The sequence below is a fragment of the Salarias fasciatus genome, chromosome 5 (assembly GCF_902148845.1).
Source record: "Salarias fasciatus chromosome 5, fSalaFa1.1, whole genome shotgun sequence".
Classification (NCBI taxonomy): domain Eukaryota; kingdom Metazoa; phylum Chordata; class Actinopteri; order Blenniiformes; family Blenniidae; genus Salarias; species Salarias fasciatus.
The window spans coordinates 17,392,197-17,414,747 of NC_043749.1; the positions used below are offsets into that span (position 1 = coordinate 17,392,197).

Consider the following 22,551-nt stretch of genomic DNA (forward strand, 5'->3'; position numbering starts at 1 on the left):
GGGCCAACAGCACAAAGCAGTAGTGAACATTCCCAACAGCAAAAAGCGCGTAGCAGTCGGAGAACAGGCTTTGTTTCCGAGGGACAATATTTTCTGAGGGAACCACAGTCCGTCAGAAAATATTGTCCCGTAGAAACAAAGACAGTCAACACAAGTAAAACATTGCTGCACGATGATTAATGATTAAAGTGATGTATGGTTTCAGAAGTCAGCAGTGTTGGTCACCGTGTTGAAATGGTCACAATTTTATGTATGTGTTCTGCTGTCAGTTGCTTGGACCCACTTTGGTTCTGCCAGAAATGAAAAAAAAAAAAAAAAGAAAAAAAAAAAACTGTCAGAGACAAAGCCAACCACTCGACCTGCTGTTGTGGACTTTTTGCTGTTGCGCTGAGGCGTTTTGCTGTTACGTTGTGGCTTTGGTCCTTCTGGGCTACTGTAGCTGAGCACTGACAACAGCACAGCTATTTAACAGAATTAGAAACAAACAACAACAAAAATTTGAGAAAAAAAGAGAAAAAAATGTTTGGAGTATACAATGGAATGTGCTTTCCAGTCTTCTGCTCATAGCAACGTTGTCTGACTTTAAATATGGATTAAATATTTAATTATTTGATATTTAAATATGCCATTATATTACCATTCTATTGTAGTCTGTGTAGCACTGTAAAGAATGCCTCTCTTTGACTGATGAAGTATTTTTTGTGAAGAATGCTGATATGACATCTGAAACATAACACGGTAACTTGTGAATCTGATTCTGCTTCGCCAGCAATGAACAGACGGAATGCAGAATAACACTGAATTTCACCCTGTATGAACAGTTTTGATGTTTTCTGATAGAATTATGTATTTGTACACATTTTATTGTTATGATTATTTATCATAATACCAAATTCAAATACAAAATTGAAATTGCAAACTTTGAATTATTGTATTTTTTGTAAATGTTCTCGCTCAGCCTATTTGCAATACCTCCTAATGAGGGAGATGAATATAGACTTTGACATGAGTTTGACAGATTTTTCTTTACTGTATATTGAATTACAATGAACAAAAATTATAATGCATTGTGAATTCAAAACCTTAGTTTCAAAAATGTTCTCCTGAATGGCACGCAGGTTTGTGGTGCAGCTGCAGAGCAGAGTTAGTCATAGTGTTTCACTCATCGTGCCTTTCTTCTGTGTGATGCTGTGTGTCAGTCGACCACTAATGACAGGTATTAAAACATGCTCAGGACCACAGGTGAAGGTGAGAGTGGGACAGAAACACCTGGTTTCACACATGAAAGTGGAGCATCAGTCACATCGCGTGCCTTGTATTGTGTTACGGCATTTAGTCTTTTTTTTATGTCCTGGGGCCTCCAAGTTCTACACTGCTGCATCTTTAATGTTTGAATGCTGCTGAACTGTATACCAGTGTCTCATTGCTTCATTCCATCATACATTTTGACTTTGAAAATTTACAGCAATAAATGTAGCTCTGACTTTTCTTTTATTAAAAAAAATGAAAACTTCACTTTCTGAGTTATTCAAGGTTTCTGTGAGATAAACAAAACAAAAAACAAAACAAAAATGTTATGGAGGAGAATAATTGCCACAAAACTATAATTAGAAACTCTTTGAATGGTGTGATGATTTGCAACATGGGCAGCATGGTGCTGAAATGTATAGCACTGGTGCCACAAAGTAAACATTTGACATGTTCCTTACTAGGCTACAGAGCCTCCCTGTGTGGAGTTTGCATGTTCATCCTGTGTCTGTGTGGATTCTATGGTGCTTTTCCCATGGATATGTGATATGGGATGTCTTCCACTCCCAGAGTCGAATATCACTTGTTAATACCATAGTTCTTTTCTTTTTCTGAAGCACTCTTCAACCAACTGCAACATGAAAAATGTCTGAGCAAAGCTTAAAATAACATCAGTCAATAGATCTATTTTAGGCCTTCAAAAACCCCCATGGCCTTACAGTCTTCAGAACTGTCTGCTGTTATCTGTATGTTTATTTAAGCTTTTCTGTAATTATGTTACAACAAATGTTTGTTTAAAAGCATTTCCCAACCTTGTTTTGTATTTTCAGCTTTCTTATACATGTATAAACCTTTTAGTGAAGCACGTTGAATTATACCAGCCTCCATGATAGTGTTATATAAAATAATTTTTTTTATTTAAAAAATAACCATTAATAAAAATAAACCACTCATTTTAAGTGCATTGCTTGATACTTTGACATCTTTTTTTCATATAATATGAAGCTTACAAACAGAAAAGCTTTCTTTTCACTTTTCTGACTTTTATATTTTTTTTCTCTTCTCTGACCAGCTTTAGTCTGTAGTTGATTTTTGTGAGAAAAAGAAGTCATGTAAAGGTTTTGTTCTCCAAAACATCTTTACTCTTTATGTTGTTTTATACAGTACATACAGACCTGATGGTGTTTGACAGTGAGATAGACAGTTGACAGTGGGTGATCTGACGACCTTTCAGTCATATTTGAACATACTAGAGTTTAAAAACAGAAAGTGAAATTAAATACAGATGTCTGTGCAACTATTCCACGTGCCAACAGAAGAGAAGAAAGATCAGACTTGATTGCTGTGACAGATTTTAATTTTTATCTGACACTTCATAGTCGTGATAACAAACAAACGGACAGAGTATACACAGCAGAAAGACAAAAAAATAAAATATAAAAAAGCTCAGTTCGAAAGGATGGAAAGAGGAAACAACACAAACAGCAATGCCAAGACTTTTAAAAAAGTGACCCCCAACCATGCCTCTGAAGTCAGGTCCATCATATAATGACAGCACTTCATACATTAGTCACTCTGAGGTGAGTGATGTGCTTTGTCTTAAAAAAATGAAACAGCTGAAACATAATGCTGGTCTATGATGCTGCAAAAGTACCTAAAATAAAGAGATTCCTCCATTGGCAACCAGGATTCAGTTTATGAAAACCATGACTGAGGCAGTGCATGATGATTTAACTGCGGGAAGAAAAGAATATCTGAAGGGTCTGCAGATTTATTTAATTTAGTAAAGCAGCATAAAGAGAACAAGTGCTGTTGCTGTTCTTAAAAAAAGATGGGAACTTCACCGTTTTGGCACAAAACTTTCACGTGGGATTAAAAACATGGCAAAATACAAAAGTGCAACACAGTATACCAACACAGAAAAAAACATTTCCACTTGTACCTGAATGAATCAATTTAAATAAATCTCTACTATGGCAATAATAAAAACCAAATGACAAATAAACACAGATATAACAAAAGCACAATAGGCGAGAAGTCACAAACTACTTGAGATGAGCATCAATGTCAATATATTCAGCAGGAGTGATACTGGAGGACCATGGCTCAGTTCATCTGTGTAACAATGCATCTTTGCTGCCCTCTTGTGAGCATCTCTGAGATCGTTTAGTCAATTTCAAAACCAGCCTTTATTTATGCACACTCAAAACGTTAAATAACAGCTTGTAGGAAATCATAAAATACTGCTTCAGTAAAGCTTGTTTAAGTAGAAGGTAGCTTTCCGTGTATGGAATCTATGCTTATTTATAATGACACTTTATACTCATTTATTCCCAAGTAGATCTGTTGTAAACAAACCATGCAGATAGCTTGAACCCCTGAAGTGTGACTGTTCTGCCAATGCAGTTTATTCATTTGTTCATTTATCATTTCTTTTAGGAATATTGTAAAACATACTTGAAGTTTGTTTTCACCTTTCACTTTAGTGTGAAAAGCATCTTTTTTTTCCCGATTCATCAGTGAAATCACTTCATTTCAGAAATACTAACATCAACTTGGGGCACAAAATCTTTTTTGCAAAAAGACTGATCAGGGTGCCAAATGAAGCACTAATACTTTCTTTTTTTACAACCATCAATGATTTTTTTATCGAAGTGAGACAAGAGTTGCACGTTGGAGAGATAGAATTACATTTATCTGGACTGGACCTTTTTTTTTCGCATTTTGAAAGGAAAAAACAAAAACAAAACAAACCCGAACATGACTAATAATAACATTGTTCTGTGAAACATGTTGTTGCAAAGGTAATCATAGCTATGGCCATACAGCGTTCAAAGCTATTAAAGCTTCTTCACCAGGAGATGGCGACCAAAAGTCTGCTAAGTCTTTATGTATGAACAGCGAATCTCACCCAATGAACTCTAAACCAACACACCGATCACATGTTGCCACTGTGCTTTTTAGCTAAATCCTTGTTTTCTTTTATTCAAACATGATATGTTTTATATATAGCTCTTTCTGTTCTATAATTTCAAGAATAGGGCACTGTTTACCTTCTTTAGAATTTTCCATTTTGATTTTATAATTGAAGATGAACACCTGTCGTCCACTAATGGACCAAGTGGTAATGTGCTCAATTTTATGTTTACTTTATCTTTATTTGAAGCACCTCTGTATAACACATTATAAGTACATTATAGCACTGTATAACTATAGTTATAAACACTCATAAATGATCACAATGCTTTATAACATCAGGACCTAACCCTAACCCTATGCTGTATAGTGGGCTATAAAGCAATATGATCATTTATGAGTGTTTATAACTACTTATAATGTGTTACACCGGGTGCTTCAAGTAAAGTGTTACCAAACTAATTATTTAATAAAAATTGATATAAAGAGAGACCTTGAGCCACCAAGACAAAGTAAGAATACATTGTTGGGCCTTTTATGTGATGTGTAGTACATAAAATAGAATCTCATGCTTTGATGGAGATTGAACGCCTTCAACTCAGAACTACTGTGACCTTCTGGTGGATTATTTACCTTCTGCTTTGTTTCACCTGTGTCTGAAAGGCCGTCGGCCTCAGTATGTGCACTCAGTCTCCTCTGAATCTTCAAACATGAAGCAACTAAAGAAAATCACATTTGGCTTTGAGTCGTCGACACGAGTAAACAAAAACACTCATCAACAAACAGAACAACACATACATCATTGATGATATTAGCAGCATCGGGTGCCGGGACTTTTTCAAATGATGCTGGAAAGAAAACTTAATTATTATAATTTTTTTTGCTTCTCAATAGTCAAGACAAGCAACACATGACACAAACAAGACCAATCAAATTTCAGTAAACACAGCCAACATCTTTCTTTAATATTTAAAGTCAACAAATATCCTTTTCACTGTTTAACTCTGAATTTGTGGTACGTTTCTGCTGAGTGCACAGTGTCTCTCTCTTTTCTTTTCCACAGTGCTCCCTGTAAAACATCTGTACTGCTGTTAGAAACTATTAGAAACGTAGCGGTTCTCTCCATATCTACAGTACATATACAGCAGGACTAGAGCGTGGTTCTCAGTTCACATATCTACAGTCCTCTACCTCGGGATTGTGTTCTTAAGGGGCGACTCCTCCGGAGAGCAGCTCTCTTCTCCCTCACTCTGTTAAGAGTGTGTCGGACAATACCGTGTTACCTGCTCCTTCCTCCTCCTCCTCTTCCTCCTCCTCCTCCTCCTCCTGCTGAGCTGAGGTACGCCTGGCAGTCGACGAGTCACAGAGCAGACACTTTGACGATGTTGCTGCCCGCCGAGCTGGTGGTGGTCTGGATGCTGGGAGCGGCAGGGTGACCCGGAGGAGGGGCCGGCCTCCGCTGGGGGGGCCCGTGGAGGCCGTCGCTGTCGGGGGTCAGAGCGGGCGGCGTCGGGAGGCTGATGATCGCCGTGGTGATGCGGCCGCTTTTACAGTTGATCCTGCTGCCGTCGTCGGTTTTCAGGTTGAGCTTAGAGCGGCTGTTACGAGACAAAAGGACACCGAGTGTGACTGTACATCTCTACCATCTCCTTCCTCTCTGATCTCAGGTCAGCCACGTTCTCTCCTGCTCTTCACAAGACACTCAGGAGCTTATCTACTACTCAGAACTAAAGGGCCCTTGGGATTTTTTTTCCCACTAGACTTCAGAAGGAGCTGGATTTTGAGAAGGCAGATGACAGCGTGCTGAGAGGAAGTGTGGTGCCGCATGAGGAACAGGTGCAGGGCAGCCATGAAGGGAGTCTGACAGCGGTAATGTGTGCCGTCAGTGTGACGGGCTTTCAAAGCGGAGGTGGGATTACACCAAGGATCACTCTGAGCCCCGTCTTGTTAACTGTGGTGATGGACATGCTCACATGTGAAGTCAGGGATACAGGTGTCTCCGTGTTCTAGTGGTCTGTAGTTACAGTTACACCGTGTGTGAGTTCATGAATCCATGAGGAGCATGGATCCATGCCTAGAGAAATATTCTATCTGTGAGGTGGGCCTTGAAGCAAACAGGTGTCTGAATCCATTTTAAAGGATTTGAACTAGGACTAAGATCTTACGTGTTGCTTGTTGGTAATTTGGTAAAAGATGCTTTGAAAAGGTAGGGAAGAGAAAGTCTTGCCCTGTCCTTCAAATCTCTGACAATGAAGAGATGTAAAAGATTTAGGTACTTGATTTAATAGAGCAACGTCAGGAAATGGACGATGAAAAGCGTAACCTTGCAAGGTGAAACGAGATCTTAGGAGAAGATGCTTTATATCCTATATCCTGTAAATAGCTGTGAGTCTTTCATGGGACCACATTCTCCTTCCTGAGATCACTTCTGACAAATACTGACCACTGCGTCCCACAGGAGTCATATTTTTGGAGATGCTCGGTCCTCGTCGCTCATCGGTCGCAATTTGACCCTTGTCAAAAAACTGCTCAAAATCTTACTCTTGCCCATTTATCCTGTTTGTAAAACAGCAATCTGCTTCAGTGTTGCCAAAATATGCCACTGCTGGGAGATATTATTCAAAGTCAGTGTTACAGCTGATGGTTAAAATATGAGTTATAGATGCTCTTTTATTGATGTTTCTCCTTCAGTGCACCAGACAACCGAAATAAGGTCAAAACAAATGTGTGTGACAAAAATATCAAACAGTAAACAGATTAACAGAGATACTTTATTCAGGTGATCTATAGAAGATGGTGTAACTCTGCTGCCCTATTTGGTTCTGTTAGCAAAATATTGCATTTAACATCACAATATGAATAGCATGAAGAAGTGTTATCTATCCTTCTGTAAAAAAAAGAAGAAAAAAAAAAGAAGAAGTTTGACATGCAGAACCTGGCTAGTCATCATAACATCCTGACTACTGATATTTTTCTTCTCAACAAAAAACACATTTTCTAGCATTAAAATATGATCCACGGTACCTAAAATGCATCAGTGTTTACGTGTTGGTGTGGTTATCACGGTGTTGGTATGTATATATGCATCTGCTGGTGCTGGAGATAAGAAATGTCACCACTGTGTATCCGAGAGGAGGAGGTGTACACCTTTATCTGTGCAAGGGTTCAGGGAATAACATGAGACTGAAAAATGTCATAAAAAAGATATTCCTGTCTGAAGACAAAATGAACAAAAAATATGTTATCCATTAAAATGAGCTTCATTAAAAAAGAAAAAAAGAGAACAAAAAAATTCTATCTTCTCAGAGGGCTACCCGGATGAAGTAACCTTCAGGAATTGTTTTTGTGTTAATTTCACAGAATTTGTTCAAACACTCTAATAACACACACACGTTGTATTCTAATGATCCCTGAGTGCCCTCTAGTACCTCTTTTAAAATTACAAACTTGAGAAGCCTTCACCAGAGACAGATGATTGAAAGACCTGGAGCAAAACAAACACAGTGCTCCTTTTGAAACTTGACAAACACATTTATATGATGACATTGTTTAAGGCATTATGCTCTGCAGAAATACATGGGTGAAAAATGAAGAAGCAAAACCACACCAGCTGGGGATGGAAGAGCCACACGAGCCATCATAAAGCCATAGACGTAAACGCTGCCTCCGGTCGAAAAGGGTTTAAGAGCCAATTTGACCAAAAATGGAAAGACATTATTCCACTCAGCCTTAATGGCTTCTACGCAGCCATTTATAATATTTGAGAATTTTAAAAAACCTCATAAAGAGCCGCTTTACATTTTAATTAAAGCACTTTCTTTGGAACAAATCGTGACTTTGAAACCGGTTGATTTTGCAGATGTTAATGCAGTTCAGCTTCAGCTGCAACTGTTACTGCATCACAGGAATAAAGAGAGAAACTAAAAAAAAAACACTTGTTCATGTTCAAAAAGGAGTGGGAAGAAGTAACTTTATATGCTTGATTATTTGTTGACCAAATGAACTTAAATATGTTGAAAATCAATATCCTTAAAAATGTGTAAGATCAGAGAGTTGAGTAAATTCTAACAATAGCACTCTCACTTGTAATTGGGCGCATTATTAAGTGACAGTTCTACTGGAGTATGAATGTTCAGTAGTTTTTCCACCTCAGTGAGCCTCTGTATATAAGAGAATTTATACAGTCGTACTTTTCTGGTGAGATGTGTGGTTCAAGACTTGATTAGTGAACCTGCTACAAGTTCATCCTGCTAATAACTGTTCTCTCATTGCAGAAAGCTTCTTTCTTTTATTTTCACCATCTACATATCCATGTGTCACCACTGCAATTTGGTTACATCGTGTCTCTCCTGCAGTCTGCGCTCTGTAGCGCCTGTGGATCTGCGACCTGTGACTCCTGCTTTCATCAGATCTACAGTTTGTTGATTTGTTTGCTGTCTGATGTCAGATTCTTGGTTGGTTTGCTTCTCCCTATCTCATCTGCCCTATCTTTTTCTCTCGTTTTTAATCTCCTTTCTATCTTTTTACCTGAACTGGGATATAGGCAGAAAGCCGCCACCTCTGATTCTGGATCTGCACAGGTTTATTTCCTGTAAAGGGAAGTTTTTCTTTCCTCACCTGGTGGGGTGCGACAGCGGATCGCCACACTGCATGTGGAGGGCGCTGAGCTCCTGCAGCGGGCCCTGGTGCGTCGGGACCGGGTGGGAGGAGGGCAGGCTGGTGTTGGGCAGGGCGGAGTTCCTCTTCCCCCGCCGGCCGCAGCAGGTCCCCGCGGGGCTGTCGTGGCTGGGTATGGAGGGGCTGCGCGAGCGGTAGGTCTGCAGAGCCATCTCCAAACAGTTCTGCTCGTACATCTGCTCGTCCACAAATTCATGAGCCTGATTGAGACGGTTTGGAAAGAAAATATACAGCAGTCATGGGACTTGATGCCCGCAGCACTCAGCCTTTATCATTTAAAATCAATCAGAATTCAAAGGAAATACATAAATAAAGTAATAGTTTTAACTTATTCTGCTTAAAATTGGATGCAGGGCTTGATTAGTATGTATAGCACAAACTCATCTCTTATTACTTTACTTCAATTTAAATTTCACATCAGTTGAGCTGAACTGATGTACTGGAAGCACATTAGCATAGCTCAGTTTTGAGGCTGTAAACTTTATTATGAGGTTATTTCCTCCGGAAGGCTGTGTTCATTTTCAACAATTCAGGAACTTTTTATCTGATTTGGAACCCTAATGCATCTCTATTCATATACAGCAGAGTTTCAGATGTGCAGCAGGATGAGTCTTGGCATTTACAGTGCTGAGTCTGAATAACTTTAATTCCCTTGAATGCAGTTCCTTTAGGTTTCCCTCCAAAAAAAAAAAAAAGTTACCACTTCTTTGCTGGAAGTGGTGCATCAGAACCAGTCCCCAAAATCCTATTTCCTCTGTTCTCCACTTATCTTCCAATATCTTCTGTCTTTTCTCTCACTGTTGATAGCAGACACAGTTTCACTGCTTGTTTCCCAGAGAATATTTCAAGTCAACTAATTGTGTGATTCCAGTTTGTTTTGTTGTTTTAGTGTAGATCTAGTTTTCCTTTTCAAGAGACGGTGCATTATTCACAATTTGAAAAGCACTGAAATACGCAAGAGCAAAACAGAAAGGAAAATATCAAATAAGGTGCTGTACTGTTGATCCAAGCATCAGAAACAATGCAAATTCATACTGACAACAACAGAGACAAATATACATGGGAATAATTTGCCAAATAGAGGAAAATAACTTAATTTAAGCTGAAGTGAAATTTTCAATTGATCCCTGAATGTGTGGAGAGAAGGTCACGCTTCAGTCACTCCCTTAGACCAATAGCATGTCTCATAATTGATCAAACCGTCCTGTGCTATTCTTATTATTTTTCTGATCTCATTCCGCCTCTGTTTTTCTCATTCAGTCATCCATTCATTCATTCATCTTCCTCCTTCCCCAAACTTTTCTTACTTCCTCCACACACTCCTCCATGACCCCACACCTTCATATTTCTCATTGCATTGATTCATCCTTCTACTACTCATTCCTTATTTCATCCATTCCTTCTTCTCCTCACATAACTCTGCTACCTATATCTCGTTTCATAAGTTCAGCCTCCCCTCTCACCCTCCTTCTACCCCAAATGGATTTGTTCACTCTCATTCCTCTCCCGCCGTTTTATCCATTCATCTGTCTTCTGCACTTCTCTCCAACTCATCTGACATTTCATCGATGCACACTCCTTATAAATACCTACTAACTTACCAGTGTACATACAGTAAGAATGAGGAGAACACAAAGAAAAACCCCAAAACTAATGCTTTCACTGGGAGAACATGCAAACCCCACACAGAAACAGAGTCCGGATTTGAACTCAGACATTCCCATTGTGAGGCGGTCGGGCAAACCACTGTTTCACAGCACTGCACAACACAAGATCTGCACATTTTTTGAAAGAAAATAATGTCAGCTTCAAAACTGTCGGAGTGAAAACTAACAAGAACCTTCAGACAGAGAACAAGGTTAATATGGATCGTGGCAACTTGAGGAGTTTCAAGGAAAAAGAAGCAAAAAGTGAACTCACAGTGGTTTTCTCCAGGCAGTGCAGTAGGTGGTGGTGTTGGCTCTCTAACAGAGATGTGGACTTTGTCAGCTTCTGCTCATCCTCCTCTGTACCCTGATTAATCACACATATAGACACGCACGCACGCACGCACCCACACGCACACACACGCACACACACGCACAGACACGCACAGACACGCACAGACAATTGGTTTGTGTTTACAGACTATTCAGGGTGTTTCCAGAGCAGCCTTGGACACATCGAGCTGAAACAAGGCTTTAATATTTACTGAGGAAAATGAACTCTGTCATCGGTAATGAAAAGTCAGTGATGTGACGCGTCCGTTCTGCTTCATGTCGCCCATTTACAGCTCAACTATCTCTATCATGATTGCTTCGCTCTCATTTCTATTATGTGCAGATAGCCACCAGCTCCTGCTGTTTGCTTTCAAATCATTTGCTAGCCAATTAGTTACATAATGGACCTCATTTCTGTCGGATGTGAATTGATCTCTCATCCTTAAGTCTTAGGTCTACCTTGGCAAGTGGTGTGTTGATATTCTGTTTTCGTATTGTGCAGGTTTTCTGTCGTCAGTACTGTTTTTTTCTCTCTCTTGTGGTTTGCAGAGAGAAGGAAAAACACACACACACTCAAACAACTTTTAATTTATTGAATAGATCACATAAATTCTGAAAAAAGCTGTTTTACTGCCAGTTTTTCTACTTAATTATCTAAGTAGGTGCCGCGGAGTGTTATTTGATGCTGCAGGCAGCTGAATAGTTTCTGATGCTTTAAGATTCAGAACGAGGAAAAGCAGCAGAGTTTCAGAGGAACAAAATGAGAAACTTATGGAAGCATTTGTTGGTATTTCTCCAAGCAGGACTTGGTTTCAAAGCTCAGCATCCAATATAGCTAAGTCTCAAAGTAATCACAATTGCCAAATAACATGAAAACTGAAAGCAAATTAATTCTCTCCCCACAGCGTGCATTTTCACTCAGAGGATTTGGGTCGGAGGAGATCCAGCCCAAGGACTCTCATTCAGATTCCAGGAACATGAACAATACAATGGAAAAAAAAAAAAAAAAGAAAAAAAAAAAAAGAACTGCATGTTTTTCTGAGGTCTTTCTGTGTGGATTTGCCCTCCACCAGAGGACCTATATACAAAGTAAATGAAGCCCTGGACTCAGATACAGATCAAGGTTTGATGGCTTTGGATCCATCAGTAACATCACAATGCACATGTTATCGCTGCTTCACGTTCACTTTCATATTTTTCCAAGCGAGTATCTCATGGACAGCAGCACATAATGAACCCTGGAGTCTGTTTGGATGCGAACTATGAAAAGAAAAGAAGCGAGAGAAGATGCAGTTTTCCACATGCTTACATCTGGGCTACTATGTGTGACAGAATGATTTGGGACTGGTAAGCTAGACAATATATTAGAAAAAAATAGCCTCATGGGATTGATTCTGTTGGGAGAATTGAGAGAATTAAATACACTGAAAAGTCCCGTGTTAGTACAATGTTCAAAAAAGACTTCAGGATTAAAGAAAATCTCCTGAAATGAGAGATAGTTGGCATTTCAAACACCCTTCTAGAACAAACATTAGGGCCATTTTTGAAGCCCAGATGTCAGGTACCTTTAGCTGTGATTTAGCTGTTGGACGGTGATTCATAGTTTTCAGATCACTCCTCATTTGTCTGATCCTATAAATGGCCACAATTAAACACCAGATTCCCTCAAACACCAGATTCCCTCAAATCAGTCAGCAATTTGCGATGATTTGTGTAAATATCTTCAGTTTGAATTTGCATATAATGGCTGACTGGATCCTTCAGGGGTCCACCTGCTCGACTTGTTGTTGATTTGACTTTTGTTTAATTGAGCTGAGACTCTGGTGGAAGTTGCGCGACAGTATCTTGACAGATGAACAGAAGTTACAGTGAGGCTGGCACTTCTGATGAACGGAGTGTAGCATAAAGTCTGCTGCAGGATCAGCCAATGTTAATCTGCTTTATTTGTTCATATACTGAGAGTCAAGAATACAGTTTCAGAGAGCGAGAACCTCAGACTCCCCCACTCCTGTGACCTGCGGTACACTTCCAAGGGTTCCGAATCCCCTCTGTTTTTCTTTAAAAAAATAATCCCATGATTTCATTCTTCCATGCTCGTATTAGTCACCGTTAATCCTTGTACATATTAATGCTTTGATATTTATTTATTGAATTTTTCTTCTGTCTGATTTGATATTTTTAACATTTGATTCTCTCTGTTATGTTCTATTCTGTGTGGAGCAACCCTGTAAAAGAAATTCCCTGTGGGATTAATTAAGTATGTTCTATTCTATTAACCGTGGGCTCTGAACAGTTCATTTTTCAAACAAATCAATTCACGATCAGCGTTTTCAGACCAAACGCAGCGGCGCGCGCGCGCGCGTTGCTCGGCAACAGCATCACGCCATAAGTACGTGTCTCAGTAAACCCGTCCTCCAAACTTTTACTGTGACTTTTTGGCAGTGCTTCCTGTGATATTTTCTTCCACAAGCCACCGAGGGACCCAGGGAAGTTTGTAAAAGCAGACAGGCGCAAAAGAAGATGATGAGAACAACAACTGAGGTAAAATGAAAATTATCACAGAAGCATGAAGACGGCGTGCGCATCCAGGCGCCGGCTTCCCAAACAATGACTTCCTCCCTGCTCTTCCACCTGTGTGCTCACCAGGAAGTCAGAATGAAACACACAAAAACTTTATACTTTTCTCATTTGGTCAGTTAAAATATAAAGCTCATATCAGATTCCCTCATGCTGTTATTTTAACTTTGGAAATATACTGCAGCAACAAAAATGCTAATCAGTTTAAATAAAAGTTACACTCAAATTCAGCAAACAATTATACTTGGATCTATTTTGTGACTTTTTGTTTCTAATTAACATTTGTTTGTGCTTTGTCGTTTCTCCCATTCAGGCTCAGGAACATGATGTTCTCATTGCTGATTCCTCTATTTTCCCCTCCAGTGATCAGATTAGTTGAAAGTGTTTTTTTTTTTTTTTTTTTTTTTCCACCCCCAAACAAGAAGACGTCTGTCAATAAACGTCACAACCCTCCAAACAATCTGACACATAAATAACTATTCAGACGTCGATGACTAGAGTGAGAAAACGTTAACGGCTAAAGAAGTCCTGTCACTGTCATACGAAAAGGGTAAATTAAGTGAACAGCATCTGAAAGCACGAGACTGTAAAACCTGACAGGATTACTGATAACCAGCGCTCCGTGACACTGAGCCTGTGATCTGCTTCGCAAATAAGTGACTGTCAAAGCCTTAAAAAGAAAAAAAAATACAATATGTAAACAGACTGGCAATGAACTTCTAATCTTACTATAGGCTGAGGGGGAACCAGCCAGTGACGTGCACTCATATCTCCACGCCGCGCGGCGCCACTGACTGAGTGTCGGCAGTGACACCGACGTAATTTGATGCGCAAGGACTCTGGCAGCCTCATCACAGACACACAGAGGGATGGGGGTCGCTCCGCACTCACAGATGGCATTTATATGATAATTCTAACCACTTCCAGACACCCATGAGCTTTCGCACTGGACTCGATTAGATCCAAATGGATTTTAGTAACCATCTGCAAGGAGGGGAGTGTGTCACTGCATGCAAGAGTGATGGACTGGATGGGAAGGATATAGGCAATTTGCTCATGCATTACCAAACACATTTTTCCATGGTGGTGACAGTTTTTTTTCTTTTTCCTTTTTTCCCCCCACCCAAAAGAGAAGATTAAAAGTTGAGTCAAACACAGTAGTGGCTGATTAGCAGGAGTAAAAATGTCAACAGGTGGTCAATGTATAGAAAAAAATGTACTTAATAGGAAACTAGTTTATATTTTGAAAAACATGGCTATGCCTGGGGTGCTGTTTGTGAGGAAATCATAGGGGATATGTTTTCTTCTATGTAATCGTGACAAAAAGCATGAACACCAGTAAAAATGAGTGCAATAAATAAAAAAAAACAAGTAGACGTGTCTATTTGGCTGCTCCCTTCCACAAAGTCGCCACGGCGAGTCATTAAAACCTGCACTGTATCCCAATGTGTTAATTATAAATGAGGACAAAATTGAAATATTTAATCACCCGTAATGTGTGTAACAGGTGTCACGGTTGCAGACATTTCATGAAAGCTTCTATTTTAAAAATGTAATTGATTGCCAAAGGATTCTGACAAGCACACAGTAATATCTTTAATTTAAGATGCACCTGGAAGCTTGCCGTTTGACTGAAAATGACTATTTGGACTTAGCTGTGCAATATCAGAGTAAAGGGCCGTTAAAATATTACCAGTTTTGATGATAACCAAGATATTAAAAAACTAACACTGTAAAATTATGTTAAAATGGTCATTTTGCCAATACGTCAGAGAGGGCAGAACGAAAACGTAACCACGCATGAGAACGCTGGTCTGTGTGGGCCAGGACTCGGACGGGCAGTCGTCGTCTCTCGCCAGTGAACAGGTCGCTCCAGCCGCCTTCGACTTGTAAACCAACAGTTTGCCACTGAGCCTATATTGACAGCGAGCCTCGATCGAGTCTGGATGTAGAAAGACAGACTGGTTGGAATCTGGTGGAGGACGAAGCGAAGTGGCCATCAGCTATAGGTCCCACTATAAAACCTCCTCTGAATCAGAAATACATTTCAGGCAGCATGCAGACAAAGTCGACTGGAGAAGTTGTAAAGTTTTTTTTTTCTTTTTTTCCAACTTTTAACAAGGGAGGCTCCTGCTTCTCGTAAACCTGAAATAAATATATTAAACAAGAGCACTGTGCCAACTGTGGACAAGCAGCCAATGGACAAACCTCAAAAGTCTTAAATTTTCTCAGCTGGAAATGTAAGAAGTAGGGCCACAAAAAAAAAAAAAAAAAAAATCAGAAAACACAATAAAAAAATGTTAAGATCAGGTTAATCATGATACAATGGTATACAATTTTATCTGTGTCATTAAAGTATCTTTTGATATTGTGGTACTGGATTGACTTTTCCTATGGACTCTATGGACAACTTCACCACTTCCTGGACTTCAGGAGGCTCCTTGTTTCCTGTCTTTCATGACAGGACGAGCTGATAAACCCAGGTGTCCCTGACCTCTGTAACCACAACAGTAATGATCAGACACACCTGCATTAATCAGCTCGTCCTACCATGAAAGACAGGAAACAAGGAGCCTCCTGAAGTTCAGGAAGTGGTTGAGTGATCAGCTGGTGAAGTTGCTTTGGTGCTGGGTTACATCTTGATAAAGACTAGCAGCTGGGAAATTCCAAGTAGCTTCCAGTCAATCCCATCCTGATAACATGTATAAAAGTACTGAAACATTTCCTGTTTTAGTACAGAGTTAAACTGAAGAGATCATTTGCTTGGCCGAGCCTAAAAACTGTCTTTGTCTGACCTAAGTTCAAAACTTGAACCCGAAAGTTAATTTCTAAACTCTCCACTGCTCTGTGCTGTTTTGAAGTTTATTTCAGCCTCTTTTAATGAACTAACCGGTTAATTATCACCAGGAGTGACTCGCCAGGCCAGTGGAAACAACCTCTGTTGTTGGCGCTTCATGAAAAGTATTTTGCGCGATCACACTCTGATAACTCCCGCAGAGGATTATTAGCATGACTCCTCCATCACCCCTGCCCTGCATAACGACAAGAAAAGTAATGACACCAACTTCTGCTGCTCCTTTATCGCCTCTAAATGACTTCTGAATCGTCCTTGGGCTAATTGTAGCGGTAATTGTTGTCGTTTTGTTTGTGTGTGCACCGCAGATGTGAGGTTGTTGCTTCCAAGCTATCGGGCTGCAGTGAACTGAAATAATTAGCAGAAGGGTGTCTGACAAGCAACAGTGTGATTAATGCTTGGTACTGAATTACAGTCTGCCGGCGCCGCACATCACTTTTAATGAACACGCTTGAAACGACTTCCCAGGAATCCTCGCTTTGCTGTTGATGGTTGTTAGTGTTCCGAGGGGTCAGGGGTCATTCTCACCGTCAGCTCCAGCAGTTCGTTGAGCAGTCCGTTGCGTTTGCTCTGAAGGAAGGCGTTGGCGCTGCCGGATTTGGCTATTCTTATCCTGGCCAGTCTCGCTTTCTGGGCGTGGGAAGAAGAAGAGGTCAGAACATCAGACAGGGTGGGCGGGAGGTCACGGGAGATGACTAATACCTGACTTAAAGCGGAGAATCTGCCAACTCATCACGCAAGTTCAATAGTAATTTTCACAGCTTCTACTCCAGCGCTTTTCTTACCTTCACACCTTCATATTTCTATCTTTAATAACCGAGGAGCATGTTTTTTCCCCGAGATGCGATGATCAACACAAAGTATGTGGACATCCATATTTATACATTTCAGCGGGAATTTACAAATAAATAGATCTTTCAACAGATAATTCCCAACATTTAAGGCACAAGAGCAGTTGTAAGGTGTTATGTTCAAGTTTGACACACAAGTACATTCAACTGTAACTCGGTGTAAGTCTGGAAAATCCTGCAATTTCTTTATGGATTTTGCTTCAAGGGTTTGTCAAGATGGAACAAAAAAAAGTTTTCCACCAACTCCTGCCATATGTCGGAAACTCTGTGACAGAAAAAATGCTGACAAGAAGATAGATAGATACTTCATTGATCCCTCATGGGAAATCGAGCGGTAACGGCAACAAACAACAAACAAGTGACACGCAAGAGGAAACTCAAAGTACTTCTTCATAACATGACAAGTGCCTAAAAAATGACTAAAAAATACTAAAAGATAAGCATTTCTGAAATGATATTTAAATAATCCAGAAAAACATGTCCAACTAATTGTACAGTGAATAAACAACACAATGAGACGAAATATCTCAAAATATTTAAAAAAGAAATACACAATAGGGTCAACTTTGATGTTTGTGAAAGTAAAAATTCTTTTCTTCTGCCAAAAGGGCAGAAGCTATAGGAAAGTTATGGTGATTTATTTGGTAAAAAGGCTGAATGACAGTGGATTCTGTTTAATGAAATAACAAAAGACATTCTACTGTTGGTTGTATATGTATATTTCTTAACAGATGCTGTCATCGAAGTCAACAAAGTTGTCCTCTTTGGGATTGACCTCTCAATGACCAAATAATTTCTTGTAATCAGTAACATTTTTACAGAGAAAACAATGAATAGAATAGATGACTGTAAATAAAATAAAATAAATACAATGTTGGAGTCTTTCTTGTTTTTTCTCCCTCTCATCTCTCTCTTGATGTTTAATTCAACCTTTTTTTTCATATTGAGTTCTATTTCTTCAATAAAATTCATCTTCTGGTCTCGTTTTATGCGGAACCCAAGAGACCAAAAGATTAAAATTTGTGCATATTTCTTTTGGAAAGTCAAAATATTGCAACATGTTGCACAGCTTCTCAGTGAACATTTCAGAATTCTCCTTTTAAAGGATCATTATGTTGCAGGCTCGGTCTAAACTGTACACCATTGTCATCATCATCAAAAAAAATAAGTGAAAGTGAAAACTCGTGAAAAAATGTGAAAAAATGCAAATCCAGCTTCAAGCCAAGCCGTCCTGCTAAGGTCGACTGTGATTGAGACACAACACTAATCATTAAAGGAAGCTTTATTGCTTTGGCGACGATCGTGCCTTTTACAGAGTAATACGTCCGCAACAAAGCACCAGTCTGGTGACCATTAAACGAGAGTCATTTATCTGTTCATTCTACACTTAAAAGGTTGAATTGGGAAAAAAAATCTTTTTTTTGTATACTTTTTGCATGTATATCTTCTTCTCTGTGCAGCAAAAAGATAAAACTCCTTTAATCCACAGATGTGATTAAAGGACAAAGCGACATCAATTGAAAGTCAGGCTTTTCTGATACTTGTTTTTAAATTCAGAGCAGATTAGGACGACTGCACTGCGCTGCCCGGGCTGCTGATGGACTCATGGGGGTGGGATGGTTCTTTAACCTGGTCCTGCTGCTCCTTCTTCATTCTCCTATAAACGCATTTTAAAAACAGGAGACAGACAGAGCAATATCTTCTTCCCAGACATGAATCAGAAGTAATGGGATTAGTTTGGATGCTTCTGAAATTGTAGAGACTTGTGAAGGTGCAAGAAATGCAGGAATGGGAGATGTAATAATGACGGCGCGTACGTGTGCGGGATGTGAAAGAGGAAGAAGACGACCATTCACTGCTTCTCTCCACGCAGGCCTCAGTTGAAGAATGAATGAATTTGAAAGTGAAATCGCTGTCGTTGGCTGCTCGCGTTTCTTATTGATCAAAAGCTTCACTTGACACAAGAAAGAGGAAAAAATATGAAAGAATAACTAACCCTGATCCTTGTTTAAGTGCAAGAGCGATGCAATTGGTTGCATAGATGTTCTGCTGAGCGTCCTGTCTTCTCTGATGCTCTGCCGAAAGCAAGCGGTTGTCTAAGAAACTTTTATTCCAAACACACTCGGAACTGATGAAATCTGGGCTGCTTTTGAAGTCCCGGGAAAGAGTCCGAGCTCAGTCTGACGGATTGAGACGGATCTTAAGTCAAACTGGCTTAAAAACAAGCTCCCAAATCGTTGATGGAAGTGTCACAGAAGGATCAATATTTGTCTCCCCGCAGTAAAAATGATTTATTTCCCAGCTGGGCACTGCAGTGTCCATTTTTATTTCCTGATAGATATCATCATGTATGTCTCTCGCTGAAAGTAAAGCGTTTCCTGGTCAAGCTGTTTCTCAAGACCCCCAAATATCAGGATTACTCCTATTTTTTATTGTGGATTTTTCTAAGATATCTAAATCACAAAGAAAACTGTCAATCCATAAACGGCACCGAACATGTTAAACAACACCGAAGATAAATTCTTGTCTTCCTGAAAACAAGAACAGAAAAAAGTTACAGAAAATAATCTCCTTGTTCTAAAAAATAGCTTTTCCTGTCATATGAAAACAGAAATAGTAATAACTTTCAGACACAAGCTGTTGCACATGGTGTAGTTCTGTCATCTCACAGTAAAAACAGCCTCGGAGGTCTTTCCGTGTGGAGTTTGTCCTGTTAATGCTTGGTTTTCTCTGGATACTCTGTTTTCCTCCCACGGCCCCAAAACAAACATGTATTTGAACCTAATTACTGCCTCTGAATTGTCTGTAAGTGTGCACATGAGTGTGTGTCTAATCGATGGTCTGTGATTGACCTGTTACACCCTTCACTCGCCCACGGTCAGCTGGGATCAGATCCAGAACCCCACGACTCCAAGTGAGTTGAAGTGCTGTCGGAGATGGATGGCTCTATTTGTGAGACTGACTCACAAAAAAACTGCAGTCAGATAAACGTATCGCAGAGTTCAGAGTGACTCACTGATGTCTCTGTATTTGAACGACAGGGCACTGAGGAATAACATGATGGATTTGTAGCTTTGGCTGCAGAGATACAAAGAGGAGAAAAGGGAGATGAAAAGGAATTTAGATATTTTAACTGTTTGTACATTAGCACCTGGATAAATGAGAATCTAAAATTGAAGACTACATGAATGGGACACTTGGATTGGTTGGTTAAAGAAACTGAAGGTTTCTCCAGCAGCTGCTGCTCCCTGACTGACAAAAACCCTATGAATTTAAATACGATCACTGGCGAAGAAAGTTTGGAGAATCCCAATTTATACCTTAAGATTTGAGATTTTATGGTCAGAATTCGGTGTAAGCCTTTTTAAATGCGTGTTACCTAACCGGTTCGTCACGTTTTCATCAGCATTTTGGCAGGGCCTTCCTCTGTTGAGTTTGTCTTTCTAGTGTCTGTGTGGCTCTCTCTTATAAGATGCCACTTTGATCTTACAATAGGCGTTCCTACCAGGAGTGTCAGACTTGTTATTCTCTCGCAGTTCCACTCGTTACGAACTTATCATACCTGAGAGAAGAGTGTGAGAGTTAGTTATAGTCCTGCAGCCTGTCATTGTTCCCCCTCCCACCTGCTGACTACAGGCACAACGCTTTGGGTAGGGGTGGTTTAAACGGTTCACTTTGCTATGCCGGTTAAATTTTGTATTTCTGATACATTTATTATCATATTGTCTCTATTCGGAGGTAATTGGTGTCCCTGAAGAGCCCATTTCTCTTCTATAAAGTTTTATGAAGCCCAGAGTATCCAGGTTGTTGTAATAAAGATAACAGTAAATTCATAGATATAAAATGGTGAAGCTTTATTGAAGAATTTGGCCATTTTAATAAACTGAGGTTCCCCCTATCGGTGGTTTGGATATGGACGAGAGGACAAACACACAGACATACAATCAAATCCATACCTACAGGCAATTTAAAGACTGCAATTAACCTCAAAACAGCAAAACCCACTTTGAATCTTCCGTATGTGGATAGATGGTGCTAGAAAACTTTACATCAAAGTTACAAACATCTCGTCAAACAAACTGGAAATCTTGGTCTAATATTCGTTCAGTTTGTGGTTCAAAACTGTTTTTCACAAAGCTTTATTGCAGGCAGTTTACTGCCTTTAACTGTTTTCATGGAGCTATGTCTGTCGCCCTACACCTACTCATTTTTTCATGTCAGAGGGTTCAGCAGTCTAATTTGGTAGCTTTGCTCCGATGATTTGATTTATTTCGTGAAAATGAACAAACTTTGACATCCTGTTATAAGAAAAAGCAAATAAATCCCATGGAATCTGCTGGCTTTAATACAAACAGAGCTTGCAGATAAGAATTCTCCAGTTCAACGACAGTTATTTCAATCTATTAGTGTGACTTAGTTCAGCGAAAAAAATCTTAAGCGGTGTAAAAAGTACAGTTTTGGTCTCAGAGCCAGCCTTGCCCTCTGCAGCAGAGGATACTACTTGTAGGCGTTTGGCATAATTTAAACAGGCAGTCAGAATTCAGTCTGTTTAAATATTTGTTTGCCATTCCTTTAAATAATCCTTCAATTGTGAGAAAAAATTCTTCCACGGTTTGTTTCACAATCTCACACAGCAGCCGAGAGGGACCGGAGCAGCTTTTCACTGCCCCGGGGGTTTTCTATACCCCGCCGTTCATTCTTTCTCAACTGTTTCTTGGTGGATTTGTAACAGTGGTTAGGATCATTATCCCGCTGAACGGCCCACTTCCAGTTCAGGTTCATCTTTTCGACAGATTCCCTCACATATTCTTCAAGGACTCTTTGATATGATACAGAATTCACGGCTGAATCAATGTCTACAAGCCGCTCGGTCCCCGAGGCCAGCGGACCAATTCAGAATCGGAAGATTTTCACCCCCGTGCTTCGCAGCTCGTTTGAGTTTCCTCAGCTGAGGAGTTATCTGTGTCTGTGTCAAACATTCCTATTGTTACTGTGGCCGAGCGATTCTCCCGTCAATTCACGTGTTAATAGTAGAATATTCCAAAAATATTATCAAGTGAGAATCACAGAAAACTAGGAGGGAGAGAAAAGAAGAGAGAGATAAAAAAAAAGCAGCAAAACTGAGAGTCTGTGAGTGAAAGATACGATCAATCAGTGTTCAGCCTGTTCAGTTATGCAGGTAATATAAAGTTAATATTTTCTTGTGATATGCAGCAAAATCTGTTTGTTTTACCTTCATCACTAAGGCTCTCAGATGAATGCAAAAAGTACTTTGCTTTTTTTGTTTATCACTTGACCTTCTGCAGTTTTATCTGACGTTGAGGCTTTCTCCTTTTGATTTGTGTTGCTGACTTCAAATAAAGCAGAGGTTGACACAATGACAATAACGCTTCAATAAATATCAGGGTAATTAACTGAAATGTGCAAATAAATTATAATTCCGTTTAAG

General features: G+C 39.7%; 1 protein-coding gene across 2 annotated transcripts in view; it reads right to left on the minus strand.

Moving 5' to 3' along the window:
- Positions 1-5,210: 5,210 nt before the first annotated feature.
- Positions 5,211-22,551, minus strand: part of LOC115388790 (potassium voltage-gated channel subfamily D member 3-like) — a 111,653-nt gene continuing 94,312 nt past the window's right edge. The window contains exons 4-7 of one of the 2 annotated variants that reach the window (XM_030092063.1): positions 16,780-16,881; positions 10,762-10,854; positions 8,782-9,041; positions 5,211-5,762 (exon numbers count right to left, since the gene is read on the minus strand). In XM_030092063.1, the coding sequence (XP_029947923.1) occupies positions 5,525-5,762; positions 8,782-9,041; positions 10,762-10,854; positions 16,780-16,881 (693 nt within the window). In that variant the 3' untranslated portion in view covers positions 5,211-5,524. The remainder of the gene's footprint in view (positions 5,763-8,781; positions 9,042-10,761; positions 10,855-16,779; positions 16,882-22,551) is intronic. The other variant, XM_030092064.1, reaches the window with a different exon arrangement.